Raw genomic sequence first — 19,072 nt, forward strand, 5'->3', positions numbered from 1 at the left:
GTGTCTTCTAGGTCTTGAGTGCAACTGCAACCTGAATAAATCTCAGCCTGGAAGTGCCTTCAGGCACTGGCTGGGCTAAAGTTCCCAACCTTACTAGATAAGTGCTAGTTTCTGCTTAGTGTATACCTCTATGGGATTGTTGTGGGTCTAGTCCTGCATGAGGATTTTTTTAAAGGAAAGATTATGGTTCATGGTACTAGATTTCTGTTGGCTCCTGTTCCTAAATACTTGTTTCATGACATATTCATTTAGGCTACAATCCTGAGCACACTTATGAGGGATTAAGCCCCATTGAACAAAGTGGGATTTTCTTCCAAATAGGAATCCAAGAACCCGCTGTACACCAAGTGAGACCAGCTCCATCTAGCTCAGAGTTTCCCAAACTTGGGTCTCCAGCTGTTGTTGGACTACAACTTTCATCATCCCTAGCTAGCAGGACCAGTGGTCAGGGATGATGGGAATTGTAGTACCAAAAAAACAACAACAGCTGGAGACCCAAATTTGAGAAACCCTGATCTAACTCATGATTCTTCATACTGACAGCCAGCAGCTCTCCAGGATTTCAGGCAGGGAATATTCCCAGCACAAACTGGATATACCAGGGATTGAATCTGGAACCCTTCAACATGCAATGTGCATGCCTTACGACTGAGCTACAACCCTTCCAAGGTAAATGTGCACTGATAGGCTCACATATTTAGGAGTCGAAACCTTTTGAACAAGCTTCCAAATAAACATGCATAGGATTGTACTGATAGGATGTATACAATGGACAGTTTTCATTGGGCCAATGGTATAATAAGAGTGATCATTGCCTATGGGCAACACACATTAACTTTTTCTGCCCAAATATAACCACTGTTCAAATAGATCGTGAAGGCTTTTGAAGCACTGCAAAGACTTTAGGGTGATGCTTTCCCCTTCCCTTCCTTTTTGGTTCACGTTACCTCAAAGGTAACAAAAAATAATTCCATGTGATATTTATCTGACAATATCTGTTCTTGTCAGCCATCTTGCAAGGTTGTCTCCAGTTCATCAGTGTATGGGAAGGAGGCAAAAAGCTTATGACTTTAGAAAGAAGCATATTTTTGTAATACTGAGTGGGGGGCAGGGGAATATCTATTCTTAACTTAATTTCCTGACAGTATGTCTTGGAGATAGAAGAGATAATGTACATATAACTCTGCTGGTGTGAATGGACCATTATGACAAATTAGCAAGGAAATATATCTCCTTCATTTCGAGCAGAGCTTTACTGCCAGATTATATTTAGACAGATGTGTGTCATCTTTGTGTGCGTGCAGAGTCATTTAAGCAGAAATATTTTGGAGAAGGGAGATTTTTATGTGACTGAAGAATAAGAGCCCTATAGGAATGTCATTATTATGTAGATAGTATATTATTTTTTATGCTATTGGATGCGAACCTATATTATTAGCCATAGGATGGAAACTTTCATGACTTGGTCCAATTCACAATACTGGCTTTGGGTTCAGATTCTTCCTCAGATTTTTCCTCAGATACAAGCTAGGTGAGTAATGTTGGGCCAAGTAGTAGTAATAGTGAATGGAAGATCTTAGCCATCTGGAATGTACTTGTGATAGAATACACATATAGAAGAAGTTAATCCTCTTATACACAGCCAGGGATATGTAGCTGCATAAATAAATACAGATGTCCTAAAAAACATTGCTTTGTATCTACAAGCCTTTTCTCTTCCAGTCCATTATTTGCTACAGTAACATCACTCAGGCAAATCAATAAGCTCTTTCATTCACCTAGCCCTACTCCTGTGTAAAGAAGCAGTCAGAACTGCTATCGATTTCTTTGCGGATAAAAACTGTGGAGCTTTCCTTGAGCCCCTCCACCCCTCAAACCCTCATAATTATAGTATTTTTCACCCAAAGCTGTAGTTTCTGCTTACTGCTAACTGTGGTATTTCTGGTGCAACTTGGCTGTCACATTTATTCAGACTAATGATCTTGCCAGTACACACACTCTCTTATTCTGTAGTTAGTATTTTCCCCCTAACGTGAAAGGATGAATAGTCATTAAGTCAGCGTGCCTTCAGAGAGAAGGGGGAGAGGGAGGGAGGGAGGGAGGGAGGGAGGGAGAGGGAGACAGCAAGACTGAATTGGAAAATAAAACTAGCTGTAGTGAAAATTTAGAACTGCTGTTATTAGAAAAGGCCTCCCAAGTACACAACCTCTACTAGCTGGAGCCCTTACAATAATTTAATAATTATTGTAATGGCTTTAATTAGGCCTCAGCCACTGTCTGCGTTGTAAGGCACATTAAAAGTCTGGCCATCTGCCATCCGGAAGAGTTATTTATTTACCTCTACATGTGCCATATTTTCATGTGCATTAAACATTATATATATATATATAACTGAGCACTGGTGTCACCCCACCAACCTGTTGTGGAGAGAACTTTGGATCTAGAGTGAGCAAGCACCTCCAAACAAAGAGCTACTTCCTCCCTAGACCTCATTGTTGGACCCCTGTGGTTACTTGAAGGAAAAGCAATTTTCACATACAAAATAGTAAATTATTCCTAAGCAGGAGAATAAGGCTGCATTCCTAAGCATACTTTCTACATGCAAAATAAACTTTGCATATATACAAGCCTTATTCAGGCATTCCATGTTTATGCTCAGCATGAGGCAGAGGGGTAGCATCGGGGGCTGCAAAGAGAGGCAAAAGTGTTCACCAAAATTGTTCAGAGCGAGGGCAAAGCTTTCTGCCCTAACTCTGAATTGGCTTAGTGATGTCATGCAACCAAATCTGATTTGTCTTCATGGGATTGCAACATAATCACTTCAGCTGAATAATATCCTTGACTAATAGTAGTATGCTATGAGTAGGGGGGGACGCAGGTGGCGCTGTGGGTTAAACCACAGAGCCTAGGACTTGCCGATCAGAAGGTCAGCGGTTCGAATCCCCACGACAGGGTGAGCTCCCATTGCTCAGTCCCTGCTCCTGCCAACCTAGCAGTTCGAAAGCACGTCAAAGTGCAAGTAGATAAATAGGTACCGCTCCAGCGGGGAGGTAAACGGTGTTTCTGTGTGCTGCTCTGGTTCGCCAGAAGCGGCTTAGTCATGCTGGCCACATGACCCGGAATCTGTACACCGGCTCCTTTGGCCAATAAAGTGAGATGAGTGCTGCAACCCCAGAGTTGGTCACAACTGGACCTAATGGTCAGGGGTCCCTTTACTTTTATGAGTGGGGGGAAAACAGATCAATTCACACCATGAAGTATTTTATCAACTTCAGAGGAATATATTATTATTTTTTTATGTCATGGATCTGTAGCTTCACTGCAGTCCACTTCTGTTGAAATTGCCACCTGTCCTTCAGTGGTGGACCTTGGGCTCTCAAATTTCAGTGGTGCCCTGTGCTACACTAAAATTTTGCCATCCCCATCTCTCACACACTGTTCTACATCATTATTATGGCACCCCCTGTGCGTGAGTCAGCTGATGGGACATTCCAGGATGCAATCAGAAGCTGGGATACTCTACTTAAATCAGGAGGGTTGAGCAGTATGGGAACCCCAAGGCAGGAGGAATCCAAAATGGAGACTGACTGAAGGTGGGGGGACAGACAACCAGGTAGGAAGGGAGTTTAGAATCAAGTAGCAAAGAAGAGCAAAGGAGAAAGACACACACAGAGAGAGCGAGAGAGGAGTCTCTTTCTATTCATACTGATAAGACAGGACAGAATAGAGAGATGACAATAAAAATTGTGAATTCCAAGATTTTAATGGTGCTGGGCTTAGGCACAAGTATGCCCTAGGTCATCCACCCAAGCAGCCACAAAAGATTGCAGCAAAACCTGTAGTGTCAGTCTCAGTTATATCTCAGTTGCAGGTTGGAGGGCTGTGCTGAGAGAGAGTAGTTTGCGTGTTCAGACCTTTAAACCTCCCCCTTAAATAAATTCAGACAAGACTCAAATTTTGGTTTGGTTTTTGGCAGAATTTAGGCCACAACTTTATTGATTACAGCAAGTGAGTGGTTGCATAGGCTCTGGTTCAACTAGCTCCCTGCATTGCTGCAGGTAGCACTGACCCAGGGCACCAGCATAGGTCAGCCTAGCGTGAACACCTGGATAAGCGGAAAGCCGGAAACAAGCTATCTCCACCACCCAAATGCCCCCCTGGACCTAGGCACGGGCACAACCCCCTCACAGGGGTTGACCAAACCATTGAGTCCCTGGATTCCTTTAGCGGAATACCCTTCACATAGGGATGGCGAGAGCGTTCTCCCATCCCTATCACATGAACCAGTGCCTATGCGCAATCTTACAAGTTGTGACGATTTGCTACGTGGCAGGCGAAACCCAAATGGCATCAGCCTAGTGGGAAAAATTCCTGCCGTGCCCCTGTCCCAACGACAGACGACACACGACGGCATAGCAAGGTCAAGCGCACAGCCCTAAATATAGGGAGAGGTGGGCAGGTGTTCCGATGCACGCACCGAAAGAGGAAGTTCTGGGTCACATGCATAGGTATATATAGGTCCCTTGATCCATTTAGCTTGCGACCCATTGGCCTGACTGAACCCAGCATCAAGGGACCTACCAATTGGCTGTTGTGGCTATTCAATCAAACCCACCCACAACACAGGGTTTAGTTGCCAGGTCTCTCTGCAACATGTGTCCTCTTTAAGGGAGGACCCGATTTACAGCAAGCCTGCAATGTTAAAACTGCTAATACTGTATGTCAGAGGTGAGACTGAGACTAGTCCAGATTCCCATTCCAAAATACCACTCAGGTTGCAGCAAAGGTTAATCTAGGTGAACTACTGCTTCAGTCTTCCTTGCTGGCCAAATTAATCCCTTAGTTGTATGAAGAAGCCTAATGCTCCACTAACTAGCGTGCAGACTGGTAGCACTTTAAAATGTGCAAATACTTTTTTAAAACATGCATCCAAGTTAAAGCAGGGAGTCCTGTTTATGATGCTGTTTTTTGTTTGCTTTTTCAACGGGTAACACACATGAACACACACACACATACATACCAGGGGAACAGGCTGCTTGCCCATAAATCCTGAGCTATGGATTTAGTCATAGCTCTCCAGGAGCTGCTCTCTCTATGTTTTGCACATTGACCTCCAAGCTGTTCCTTGAGGGGAAAGAAAGGTTAATTTAACAACTCTGTCTTTTGTGTTGTAGTAATGTTACAACACAATGTTAATCTGGCAACACACATAGCCCTGCATAATTAAGTGGTCATGTCAGGCCTTTCCTATGCAATCTGTGTTCAGATTCCCTCTGTGCTTATTTTAAAAGCTATAATGGATTATAGATCATAATATTAGTGATGTGAACTTATCACGCCCTTGAGCAGATTAGCTTGCAGTAAGCAAGAAAGGAGGCTTTTGCTGTTGTTGTTTTGTTGTTGTTTTAAAAAAGCAAAAAATAAAATAGTTTTCTTGGAAGATCATCACAGTGAAACCCTCTTGAGTGCACACAAAGGAATTAAATGAGCCTTTGTATTAAAATGGAATAAGTCACTCTGAATATACCTGCCTATCTGCATAATCACATTCCCAACCATCCAGATGCAAAGCACATGCACACAGGGGCTTTCTGTACTTGATATGGCACTCAAGCACTAAATTATATGCAGGAAAGCATTCATGCAAACAAAGATCCGTGGGGGCAACATGTTTCTGTACTAACATAATTTACTTCTGTGTCAGGGCTGCCTTATTGGGCCAGGTCCACAATCTACTACCCCCTCTGTTGTGTGGACACATGTGTGATAGTGGTTGAACAAGGTAGACATGGGAAGCTATTAGATAAAGACATTGTAACACTGGCCCATCTAGTTCAAAGGTGGAGAACTTCCCCCTCTCAGCAGGTGAAAATTTTATCATCCCTAACCATCATGGACCAAATGATGCCAGTTGATGTCATAATGATGTCAGGTGATGAGCCTCTTTGAAGGCACACTGGCTGCAGAAGTTACAGATAGGTAGCCGTGTTGGTCTGCCATAGTGAAAACAAAATAAAAAAATTCCTTCCAGTAGCACCTTAAAGACCAAGTAAGTTAGTTCTTGGTATGAGCTTTCGTGTGCGTGCACACTTCTTCAGATACACTGAAACAGAAGTCACCAGACCCTTCTATATAGTGAGAAGGTGGGGAGGGGTATTACTCAGAAGGGTGATGAGAATGGGTGACTGGCTTATAGGTGTGGTAAACCTGTTGATGACTGTTAACGACTGCAAGGAAGGCACACTGGCTGCAGGAGGAGGGAGTAGTTTGATTTCAAACTTCTGATGAAGCTGCAATACTCTTCCTGCTTCTGGTGCAAAGTCCGCTCGATCTGTGCATCAGTTGATGGGTCGTGGAAGCACATCTGGCTCCAGCAAAGGAGTACTCAGGAGCTCACTTTAAGCTCCCAGGTTCCTTTGAAGCAACATTGATACCTGCCCTACACTTGACATCACAGATGACATCAGGTGTGCGGCAGGTGGGTGTGGTTTGCCAAGAAAGGGTTGGTGGACCAATTTGGGTCCCCCCATGGACTGGAGATTACCCACCTCAATCTAGCTCAATGCTACCTATGACCAGCAGTCATCCTCCCAGGTTTTTAACAGAATTCTATCCCAGTTATGCATTGAATTGCCAGGGATTGAGCTTGGGACCTTTTGCATACAAAGCCTATGCTGTCAGTACTGCTGAGCTGATCTATGTGGCTTTTAGGAATCAGATGCGCTAAATGAATGAGAACTTGTACACAGTGGTGAAGGAAGGCTCTCCGGCACCCGGGGCAGGGTGTCGAGGGGTGGGGCAAACCATCCACAGGGGCAGGGCAAACCACCCGGCGGCACATCTGTGGCGCCGATAATGACGGCCCCGCTCAAGCGGCTTACGTATGGTGCTCGAGCCTCACCCTTCGTTCCGGAGGTCCATTTTTATCCTGAGGCGTGCTTTTGCTAATGGGGTCTCTGGCGTGCGGTTTTTGTTCGCATCCTGGGGCAAAGTTCACAACCAGGAGCAGCTACTTGCAGGTTAGTGGAGCTAACCTGAAGCGTTCGTAACCAGAGGTACCACTGTAAATTCAAATGCATGCATGCAAAATTTCCCTATTGAGTATCAAAGATGGAAGAGCGAATGATATGAGCCAGATAGCAGCCTAAATCTGTACCATCTAGATTAAAAAAAAAAAAGCTGATATAACATTATGGTCATAAGTAAATGGTGTCACTATAACTAAAACAGAGTATGGAAAGATCCATGCAGAATCTACTAAAGAGGAAGGGTAGGTCTAGTGTGCTTTAGAACTTGATTTATTGAAATTTGACTACACTTAATCAAAGATTACTCAGCTCAGGTTCTGGTCCCCAAGATAGACTTTTAGAATGAACAGCAGCTGTCCTGCATGCCACATAAATCTTACAAAAACTTAATATAAGATGTTAATAAAAATGTTTAAAAATCCTACTAGGAGTTACCTTGAAAACATTGTCCATTCTGTCTTTCTGCAGCCCATAGAGCTCTATTATAAATTAATAATTATAAATTTTTATTTATACTCCGCCCTCCCCAGCTTTTTTTATTAAGATGTTAAAAAAAATGTTTAAAAATCCTACTAGGAGTTACCTTGAAAACATTGTCCATTCTGTCTTTCTACAGCCCGTAGAGCTCTATTATAAATTAATAATTATAAATTTTTATTTATACTCCGCCCTCCCCAGCTTAAAAACCGGGCTCAGGGCGGCTAACAGCAAATATAAAACATTGATTAAAATGTGACTTAAAAACAGCATAAAATACAACATAAAATGTAGCATCAATAAATCAATAAAATTCAAAAATTCAGGCATCAGTGAACTTTGTCACAGGACAAATGCTTTCGTAGAATAAGAAATGAAACACATTAAAGTTTTAAAAATGAAAACAAATGCATGTTGGAATGATTTGCCCCCACCTTGCCCACACCTAGTTTTCAGTGGGAGAGTTCTTTCCAGTGGTTGCCAGAAAGAAATAGTTCCCCCCATAATGGGAGCTTTTTCTTGTGATACTTCACTGCTGCATTTTGTGCCAAATTTTGTTATGCTTGAGGTCAAACTAGACATGATTGCTAAATGATTCTTTGCGTTTAAAGTTCAGGGTTTTTTTAATGCAAATATCAGATTGGGGGAGGAGCTGATAATTATTGGAAATGCAGCAGTCAAAGGCAATAAAGTTAACTTTCATCATAGGACTGAAGGAGGGTTAAATTCCTCTTCCACAAGCACCTGTGATACCTATAATTACCAGCCTCCAACACTCCAAACTAATTTTATTTGTAATCGGTGCCTGCAAAGGTGAGAATTGGAAAGGGAAATACTATTTCATGAATGGAAGTCTGCGGGTGTGACATTGGATGTCAACCTGCATATTAAATGCCAAGAGGCATTTAAGTTTCTGGTTAATTTGGCTTACTAGGAGGAAAAACCCCTACTATAATCTCCATCATGACTTGCTTTTGTCTCATGAGATTTCACTGCAAGTACTTGAGGCCTATGTTGGGTGTGCTCCTCACAACCACACCACAATTTCTATATTGCTTTGACCATCATGCCATTTTCAATATGAGCTTTCAGTGTTACAAAGTTGAGAACTGGAAATGGAGCCAAAAATGGATTTTAGAAAAATTATTGTCAGTATTGGGAGGAGGGGGGGGACCCATAAATGATAATGGAAGTTTCAACAGAGCCTTAAGTCTAGCTGTGCCCTACTTTTTCCTTCCTAAAACTGGAATGAATAATTCCCACCCCTCCAAATAATTTGAGATGTTCATTTAAATGCAAGGAAGAAACTAAGTGTCGAACTAACAGCACTTTAACTTTTCCTACAGTAAACACACAAGAAGTTAGCAACAAACACTGATAGAACCTTTGAAAATAATTTTTTTTTTTTTGTTTCATCAAAAGCCACTTGAGGCATCTTAAATTACTTTTTTCCCCCTCAAAGCAAGTTACTGACTATGACACCAGCTGCTCCAGGCACAGATCAACAGAGCCAGCAACTATTGTGGAGTCAAATTCAGCAGCACTTTTTTCTACATTTACCCTAGTAAAGAAATGTGGCAATGATAGTTGAAGTCCCTCAGGTACTTGCCAGGCTGCAGTGCTGATACTGTGAGCAAAATAGATCAAGGAGGAGAGACTACAAATCCCTGCTTTGCACTGTTCTCACTTTGAAGCTGGGAGAAAAGTCATTTTTCATTATTGCAGGTACTAATCTCAGCAGATTTGCCTCATTATCTGAAGAAAATGTCCTTTCTTATTTCTTAAACAGAAAAACCCTAAAGAGAGATGGCCAGGCTCACATCTTCTGAAGCAGTTGACACCAAACACTGATTGTTTGTGTCCCCCAAATAATTTCCTTGCCCCTCCCAAACCCATTAATATTCTGAATTAAAATGTAATTTCAGAAAGGTGCTAAAGTTTCTGATTTAAAGTAAATTCCTATTATCAAAAGTGTTTGTGTATAAACAGTTACAAGGGGTGTTATGTTAATCACCCATGAGCATTTTTTCAAAATGCCTGCGTTCAGTTGATACGTATAAACAACATATACTGAAGTAGAGTTATTTCTTCCTAATGACACAGAGCAAAATCACCATTTACACTTAATGGTAGTGGTTTGTGCTACATGGTCACCCCACCCTTAGTCTTATGTTGAGCTTGCATCATGAGATCTGACATTAGTTGACCACTCAAGTGCTGGGTAGCTCTCAGCCAAATGTGTGTGCTGACCTCCCTGAAAATGGAAGGGGTCAATCCAGCCTGCTGTGTTTAGAGCACAGAGGGATTTACATGGGGCATCCCATATCGTTGTGTTGCCACCTTTCCCTGTGGCACATGCATGTGGATATTCAGAGCATCAGACCACTATAGGGAATTAGAGACTTGTGCATAACTCCCACTGAGTGCCCATGCACAAACTCTAACAGTGGAGAGCTGAATCAAGGCTTTCTTTGGCCTTGTTCTGCATGTGGGCACTGGGCCTGTGGTGTGCTAGATTGAGCTCAAGGTATTATAGCTGAATTGACGTAGGATTACTCTGCAATGGTTCTTTCATAAGGCAATACATCACTTCACATTACAGTCTTTGGCTAGTGAACAGGACTTTGTGAACTATCTGGCTGCCACGTTGATGGTTTCCACATGTTGCACACCCCTAATAAAAACCTAAGGGCTCTGCTGGATCAGGCCAATGGCCCATGTTGTCCACCATCCTGTTCTAACAGCAGCCAACTAGATGCCTATGGGAAGCCTACAAGCAGGACTTGAGTGCAACAGCACTCTCCCCACATGTGATTCCCAGCGACTGAGATTCAGAGACATACTGCCTCTCACACTGGAGGTATTATATATATATATTTTAAAAAATAATATTTATTCAAAATTTAAAAATAACAAAAAGAAGAAAAGAAAATTACAAAATACAAAATACAAAAAGACATAACAACACCAAAAGAGAAAGATAAAAATAGAAAAAACTAATTAATCCTTTGCATAACTTTCTTCCTTTACTTATTTTCTTGACCTCCTCTCACCTCCCAATTTTGTATTCTAATTCAGATCATTGTTTCAGCAAATCCTTCCAACCTTATTTTCATTTAAGTAGTTTAACATAACATATTACAATTTAACATCCTCTCTTTTCATCAATTTCTCAACTCGTCTTTACTTAGTCCTTTGTGTCATTTCAACCAAAACCATCTAATTTTCTTTTTCCAACATCTTTCTAACAGTCCTTAATTTTACAATATTTTTGAAGATATACTTTAAATTTTTTCCAATCTTCTTCCACTGACTCTTCTCCCTGGTCCCGGATTCTGCCGGACACTGGATGTATTATATGGCCATCATGCCTATTAGATATTGATAACCTTATCCTCGATGAATTTGTCCATTCCCTTGGGAAGCTATTCAAGTTGGCACCTTGTGCGGGAGTAATGTGAATCAGCTAGGAATCTGAAAGCAAATCTAAGTTATGGAATGGTTCAGCCTTTTCATTAATAAGAAGCCAAACCCAATAACAGGAAGTATGTATGGAAAGAGACAAAACCCGGCCATTAACATTTAATCTACTGAGAGTTTAGAAGCAACTCTTGGGTCTCATAGTGATCTGATTTCACTCTGTCACCCTTGCGGCACTATCACCCTTGGAACGTAGGAAGCCCTTTATACCGAGTCAGGCCATTGGTCCATCCAACTCAGTATTGTCAACACTGACTGACACTAGTTCTCCAGTGTGTCAGACAGGCTTCCTTCCCAGCCATAGCTAAAGATGCTGTGCATTGAACCTCAGACCTTTTGCATGCAAACCATGTGCTCTGCCATTGAGCCACAGCCTTTGAGCTTTTGCTTTTCTGCAGTATTGACTGGGAAATAGAATTATTAGCACAGGTGAAAGGGTCAGAGTGTAAAGTTGAGAAGCCAAGTCTGTTCTTTTGTCCACTTTGCTTATTTCCACTAACATATTCATGGTGGTCTGAGGCTGAAAATGGTGGACTGTTATGGGATTGCAAGTGATAGTCATGAAAACACATGCCTGAGAAGTGTGGCCAAAGCTAAAAAGGTGTCTACAATGCGCTTGTTTCATAAAACTTATACACAACTTGCTTGTAAAAAACCTCAAAGCAAGAAAAGATAAAACAATAAATTCAAGAAAAATTCATAACCAAACAAACAAAAGTTAAAATACTAAAACATTTTACAGTTACCTCAACTTTCTAAGCATTTGGTTTGACTTACCTAAACAAGAATGTTTTAGCAGGTGACAAAAAGAGTACAGTGAAGGTTCCTGCTTCATCTCTATAGACAGGGAACTCAGAAGATATGTCTAGCCACATAAAATCTTAATTCTTACATATTGCAGTATCTTTTACAGTTCCTTTACCTTACACAAAACACCATGTCCTCCATTTAGTATTGCTTTGTTTGAATTGCTTCTTGATCCACACATTTGAAGTTGCATAGGCCCATATTTTAGAGTCCAGGAGTTGAGATGTACATGTAGAAATGGTAGCAACTTCTAGCAGTCTTCAGACATTTTATTTCCCACATGCCCAACATTGCAGTATTTTTCTATCTAGGCACAGGGTGTTGTTGTTGTTTTTGTGAACACAAGTGGAGCCAAATTCACTCTAGCTGGTGCCCTGATCCTAATCATGTTTGCCTGGGAGTAAGTCCTATTGGTCTCAGCAGGAACTTACTTCCAAATAATCATGTCTGTATTGGCACAAAGTAACAACAACAACAGCTTTTCTCTGTCACAGGAGCCACAGGGCAGATTGCCTAGAAGCATTGAATTATCACAGGAAATCAGGAAGAAAGTCACTTTTCTTGCTATTTGTCTCTAGGATAAAAAATGTGAATTGTGCAATGATTTTGTCAATATTACACAAAGCCTTCAAAATCTAAAATAAATTACTTTACAATCTCAAGGCTCCTATTGATTTTCTAATGATCTCAAATGGAACACATTCCATTTCCAACTCTCTGGCAAATTGCTTGCTCCCTGGAGAATTCCTATTGGATTTCTATTAAAGGGGAGGTTAAAACCATTCCCCGGAAATCTAGGGGAAAGGGGGGGCAGGGGGAACGAGGCTTTTGCATGGGCTGAGCTCTCTGTAAATGGGTATTTAACCTCTGACCAATGACGGCAGGTCTCTTTCAGTTCTATTAGGCCAACAGCAAGCTACTATAATTAAATAAAAAAAACTGTTTAGAGCCCCACTGAACATGTCCTGGGAATTAAAGCATATGGCAAGGATTGGGGGGAAGAAGACTTTCCATATGCTAATGACCCTTGATGTCTGAAATAAATTAGATCCATTAGAGTTTATGCTCAATAAAAGAAAGACTTTAAGCACTCCAAAGTTAGTGACTCGAGACCGATTTTTGGCTCTGAAATTCAATCTGCCTACTTATTAATTCTTAGTGAGGCTCCTGAGCAGACAGGAGATGCAAAATTATAATAGTGTGCTGGATCAGAATTTTAAAGTACCATGGGTTTCCTTTCCTTTTCCTTTTTTTCTTTTTAAATTAAACCATTCTTCATGTGTTGTTTGGTTTTTTTGGTTTTTGTTTTTAAAAAAGCTCCCTTTGTTAATTTGATTTTGTTCCCATCTTTTTTTTCTTTTAAAGGTTTCATTTACCCTATTTCAACCGAACAGAGAACCCAGAATGAATATGGATTGTCTTGTAAGTGTTGTTTGATATTATGTTCTTAGATACCAATTTCCTACTCCCAAGATTTACTTTCAGCCTAACTTGTATGTGTTTTGCTAGCTTTAAAGAGGTGTATTGGCTGCTACGTTAAAGAAACCAGTGTAGATAATGGGATGAGAAAAGGACAACAGGAAAACATGTGGAAGCAAGAGACTTAGAGAAGTGTATTCAGAAGCAGGAGAACAGGAAGCATAACATGGCTGCATACATGTGATTTGTATTAAGGAAGAGAAACTCGCAAGAGGGAATATATGGTTGGCAGATTTTGCTTCTACTCTTGTTTGAGAAGTCTGAATAAAATAAGTGGCAACATTTGCAAAATGGAGCCTTTAAATTCCATTAGCACAGAGTAAATTGAACTTGATCATTCCTTCTTGGAGATTTCTCCATTTTCAGCTGTGTAGCTAGGACTCTGTTGAGGAGTTTAAAGGAAGCAAAGAACAAAAAAAGTGTGTTTTCCTCTCTCTCTCCCTCTCTCTCTCTCTCTCTCTCTCTTAGAAAAGTGTTATCTTTATACAGAAAGAATGCAAAGTGGCTTGCTAAAAAATTGTTGATGTGTTTGTATTTCCTAATCTTAGCCTGCTTGAAAATAATAATGGTGGGATTTTTGTCCCTCTCTACATCAAAACTCTGCATCAAATTTGTGTTACATACTTAAGCCTTTTGGAAAGATACCTTGAGGGAGGGTATGTGCAAAGAGTGGCATTAAGTATTACACTGGGATTAGCAAAGGAGATGTGTTACATGGAGATAGTGAAAATTCTCACAAGCTGGACAGGCTCCCTCAGGAAAACTACTGAAAATCCTGGCTTGCTTTTAGAGGTTTTTATAACACTTGAATCTGTACTGAATTCTGAGAATAAATGTAGCAAAGTGAGTAAGCTGAGAAATTCTAGCTCAGTTCAGCTGTGAACGTGGTAGGCAAACTACTGTTTCTAAGCTTTTGCCCCAATATGGAGCTTAATAGTACTGTCCTATGTTACAGAGTTTTTGTAAGGGTTCATGGGATAATATTATGTGAAACATTCTAGAGACTCAGATATGTTCTGTACATTGCTTTCTTTCTTGTTGAGTCAATATTAACTCCGCCCTTCCGTTTAAAAAGTTGTCCTATAAATTAAAAGTAAAAGAATCACAACAGCATAAAGCCACATTTAGAGCAGGACCATGAAGCATGATCTAGGAACACACAGAGAGACCAAACTTTTGCTGATAAGACATTAAAGTACGCAGAGCATTCTAGAGCTAGAACACATTAGCTCCAAAAGACTTTGCCACCAGTTGCCAGACACCTCACTTCAGAGGGTTGAAGAAGAACCTTCAAACACTATTAATGCATGGACAGATGCGCTGGGGAGAAAGGCAGTCCTTCAGCTTGTATTACCCTGCTTTGTGCATATAGTTCAGACTCCATCCCCAAAGTTAAGTCCAGTATGTGTTTCAAGCCATGACGACATTTCTACTTATTCTGCTGTTATCTGTAGAGTTGACTGGATTGTCACTGTCAGCCTCCACTGGAGGCAGGAGAAACTCTTGAGCCTTTCCTAATTCTTTGGGCAGCTGCTGTAGGCTTCTTCTGCTTGGCAGATGGCAAACCCCTTGAATTCTGTCCATTTGCTCATAAATGCAGGAGGGGGGCTTAAATCCCAAGATCGCCTTCAAGTCAAAGTCTTGAAAAAGAGCTTTTTAAAAAATCAGTTATTTTGATATTTTATTTATTGTTGATTAGGAGCCTGTAGGAAACATTTCTTTGTCAGTTGTGTGACACTTTCCATCAGGTTCCTGATGTGTTGCAGAGCTTCCATAATGGCTGGTCCACTCATGGCTTTAGAGCTGGCATTGGGAAGCTATGAGCTTTCAGTTGTGATTAGCTGACAATTTAGGAAATGTTCTGCTGAAGCAATCATTCCTACTGCGCTATGCATGAAAGCTGGAACCCAACACCATCTAGAGGGCCATAGGTTCCCCAGCCTTGCTTTAAAGGAAGCATACCGTGCTATTCAGCAGCAGTGTACCCACAGCCCCTTAATCATGGGAGCGCCCATGGAGCTTTCCTTGTCCCTTCAATAGAGGGGGCAATTCTCCACATATGTGGATCCTGGTGTGGATTGCTAGCTTGTTTATGGCAGACAAGAGAGTTCTGCAGGGCCATCTCAAGCCATCTTGCTGCCTGAGGTGAAAGACAAGATGGCACCCTTCCCAATGGGACATACAGAAACCAGTTGGGTTGGCAGTTGAATCTTACTGCAGTACTGGGAAAGTATCTTCACCTGCGATTAAGGACAGTCAGCCAGCGTAAGGGGTACAGGGCAGGCCACATGGCACTCACAACTGTGTCTCCTCCCCACCCCTCAGTATCTGCTGCCTGAAGCAGCTGCCTCACTCTGTCTAATCCTAGATCCGTCCCTGAATATTTGTGTGTGTATGCAGGAGAATTCTAAACTACACAAGCAATCACAGTGAATATCTTGATGGAAACTTTGTGATTAACCGAAGACACAGTTATGTGCTCTTAAGCCCCCTTTCAGGCCATGGAATTTTGGCATATAAGTTTCCCTTAAGAAATATGCTTGATGAATATCAGATTCGGAAGATGACTGCCATTTTCTGTACTTGTTTAGTTTAAGGTTGGCTTGCTTTTTAAAAAGTGAAACATTCAATGTAAGGGGCAGGGGAGGAAGAAAGAGAGTCTGTTTTATGATCACATGCCTTGATGAATTAGCATTGATAATTTCACCATGAACTGCTATGGTGAATACCTCTTTTGATTAAATTTGCCTTGTTCATCCGGTTATAAACAGTATGTTATTCTACCTCCTTACAAGAAAGAGAGAAACATAGATGAAGAATTAGAAAACAGCTATGAGAATTATTTTTAATAAATATAAATATCTACTAAAAGTGGAGAGTTTTTGAAGTAGTTTTTAAATTAACCTATAAAACTGGTAGTATGCATCTGTAGGAAAGGATAGCAATGTATAAGTACGCTTTCATACATTCTTGAGACCGTAATTAATACTTTATGCTTCTCTGCCCCAACCCACCAACTTTTCCCCCAGCTGCTCCTGATTCAGATGACGTAGCTCTCTATGTCGGGATTGTGATAGCCGTGATCGTGTGCCTGGCTATTTCAGTGATCGTCGCATTATTCATCTACAGGAAGAACCACCGGGACTTTGAGTCAGATATTATAGACTCCTCAGCGCTAAATGGTGGATTTCAGCCTGTTAATATCAAAGCTGCGAGGCAAGGTTAGTTTCCCTTTGGCCTTTCACATTGACCATAAAAAGACAATCTCTAGGGCCATGTGGATTACAGTACATTTCCTGAAGTTGTCCTAGCACCTAGCACCCTATAAGAAATCAAAATTTATCTGTAGGTATGGATGTATGGATGTATATACATCTTCCTACCAGTTTTAGTGACAGCTAGTAACTTGAATGGCCATCTTTTAAAAGAGGATTAGACAACTTTATAGAGGAGAAGACTAGCAATGGCTATAATTGATATGTTCTCCTTCCACTCTTGGAGCCAGTATGCCTCTGAATACCATTTCCTAAGAACCACAAGCAGAGAGAGCACTGTTGCACTCAGGTCTTGCCCATGTGCATCTCACTGGCCTCTGTGTGAGCAGAATGCTGGACCAGATGGTCCTTTGGCCTCATCCACCAAATCACTGAATTGGAAGGACCATGAGGATCATCTGCTCCAATCCCCTTCAGTGTCCTCCCATGTTTTACTCAACACGGGACTTGAACCCACAACCCTGATATTAAGAGTCTCATGCTCTACCGACTGAGCTATGCAATAAGGTTTTCATTTTGTTATATGTATTTGTTTCCTGGGACAAGTGCTAAAAGGCAGGTCATGTAATTATGGATCAGCAATTAATCAACAGGATGAAGACAGAATGTAGGTTTTCACTGAATGCTATCAATTTACCTTCCCTTATCTTCCATAATCCCATTTTAAACCTATTAGTCTCCCTTTCATTGTGGCAAATCTAGATGGTAAGTCTCTTCAATCAGGAGTCTGTTTTTGATACAGGGTTTGGAGACACCAGGACCAAATCCAGCCTCAGATCATTCAACCTGCAGCCTACAGCCCAGGGAGGTGGGAAATACATTGATGATATAAATTGACCCGTAGGCTTGATTGCGCTCATAAATATTTGTGGCTATGATGCTTCAGAAAATGAAGGCATGTAAGCCTCTTGGCACTTGATGAAAAGCACATGCTGAGGCTGCAATTCTTTTTTTCTTTAAAGAAATCATATTTTGCAAATTAAAGTTAAATCAAGTTGGAAGTAAACGTAGCCAGAGTTTTGTCCAAGGCAGAAGATTAGCAGAGCTGCAGTTTGGTTGCCAAGGATTCATTTAAATCATTGCTGCAGAAGACACTCAAGAAGATACCACAGGCAACAATTCAGTCCTGACTAGGAATGATAAAGTACATGATTTCATAGTTATTTGGAATTCTCTGTTTCCTCTTCCTGTTCCATTTGGTTGCATAGGCTGATGTTTTGCAGTCAGCATTTTGCATGAAAAGTATGACAGAGAACATTTCCTTCAGAGAAATTTGGAGTTGGACTCCAGTTGCCATGACTATAGCCTTATCAACTGTTGCCCTCTGTCCAGTACAGTGGTGCCTCGCAAGACGAAATTAATCCGTTCCGTGAGGCTCTTCGTATAGCGGTTTTTTCGTCTTGCGAAGCAAGCCCATTGACAGCTTAGCGGATTAGCGCTATTAGCGGTTTAGCGGCTTTTAGCGGATCAGCTGATAAGCGGTTTAGCGGCTTAGGAAAAGGGGGGAAAGGGGGAAAAACCCGCAGGAACTCGCAAGACATTTCGTCTTGCGAAGCAAGCCCATAGGGAAATTCGTTTTGCGAAGCGCCTCCAAAACAGAAAACCCTTTCGTCTAGCGGGTTTTCCATCTTGCGAGGCGTTCGTCTTGTGGGGCACCACTGTACTTTAAATCCAGTCCTGACTTATTGCTCCATCACCACCATCATTATTAAACATTTACTGGTACACTTACTTCTATACTATAGAAATCTCATATAACCAAACAAAGGACATATGAACCAGGCACTTTCAAACTTGCGTCAAAATTAGTACTGAGGGGAGAGAATCTGCATTCAGAAACACAATTATAAATAACGAAGCATACTTGGCAGGAGCTGAAAGAAAAATAATTCTGAGTTTCACACTTCAAAACTTTACTAATATTTTGGCATGAATTTGGGGTTTCATTATTGCTAGCTGTTGGCTTCATAAAGAGAAATACAGTTTTCAAAATTCTGAGCTTGGGTTCTGCTGCTAAAACCAATATTAAAAGTAATGGGATTTGTCTACTCTTGGGTTTTTGGAGCTTTGCTGACCTAATGCAAACAAATTGTTGGTTTTCAGAGACTTGGTAGAGTAATAGGGATGTTCATTTTTTCCTGAATTGCATTAGTCTCCTTTCAAACAGGCTTTGGAGTTGTTGCAGTTTTTGAAATATTCTTTGACTTGTATAGTAAAAAGAGGAACTCTTTAAGGTTAGAGAGATACTTTCCTTTATTTTCATTATTTCCAGTAGTATGTTCAATTAGAATGAATTTTCCTTTTAACCTGTTGACAAAAACAAGGATGTAAATCATATGGATCCAGCTAAAAGCCAGTGATTATCACCTCTCATTACATCAAGTAAGGAATAGGAACTTTTTTTCCCTAGACAAGCAGTCTTCTCTATGTCTCCATGTAAATCAGGGTTACCTAAACTGGTGTTCTCAACATCTGGAGAGCATCGTATTAGCTACCCTTGATATTCATCCTGGATTTCATCTGCCA

General features: G+C 41.1%; 1 protein-coding gene across 3 annotated transcripts in view; it reads left to right on the plus strand.

Annotated features, from left to right (window-relative positions):
• The window catches only part of UNC5C (unc-5 netrin receptor C), a 306,008-nt gene that overhangs the window by 247,922 nt on the left and 39,014 nt on the right, over positions 1 to 19,072 (plus strand). For 2 of the 3 annotated variants that reach the window (XM_081876731.1, XM_081876730.1), the window contains exons 8-9: positions 13,158 to 13,214; positions 16,301 to 16,492. In XM_081876731.1, the coding sequence (XP_081732857.1) occupies positions 13,158 to 13,214; positions 16,301 to 16,492 (249 nt within the window). The remainder of the gene's footprint in view (positions 1 to 13,157; positions 13,215 to 16,300; positions 16,493 to 19,072) is intronic. The other variant, XM_081876732.1, reaches the window with a different exon arrangement.

Source organism: Podarcis erhardii (assembly GCF_964252035.2).
Source record: "Podarcis erhardii genome assembly, chromosome: 9".
In the NCBI taxonomy this organism is placed as follows: Eukaryota; Metazoa; Chordata; class Lepidosauria; order Squamata; family Lacertidae; genus Podarcis; species Podarcis erhardii.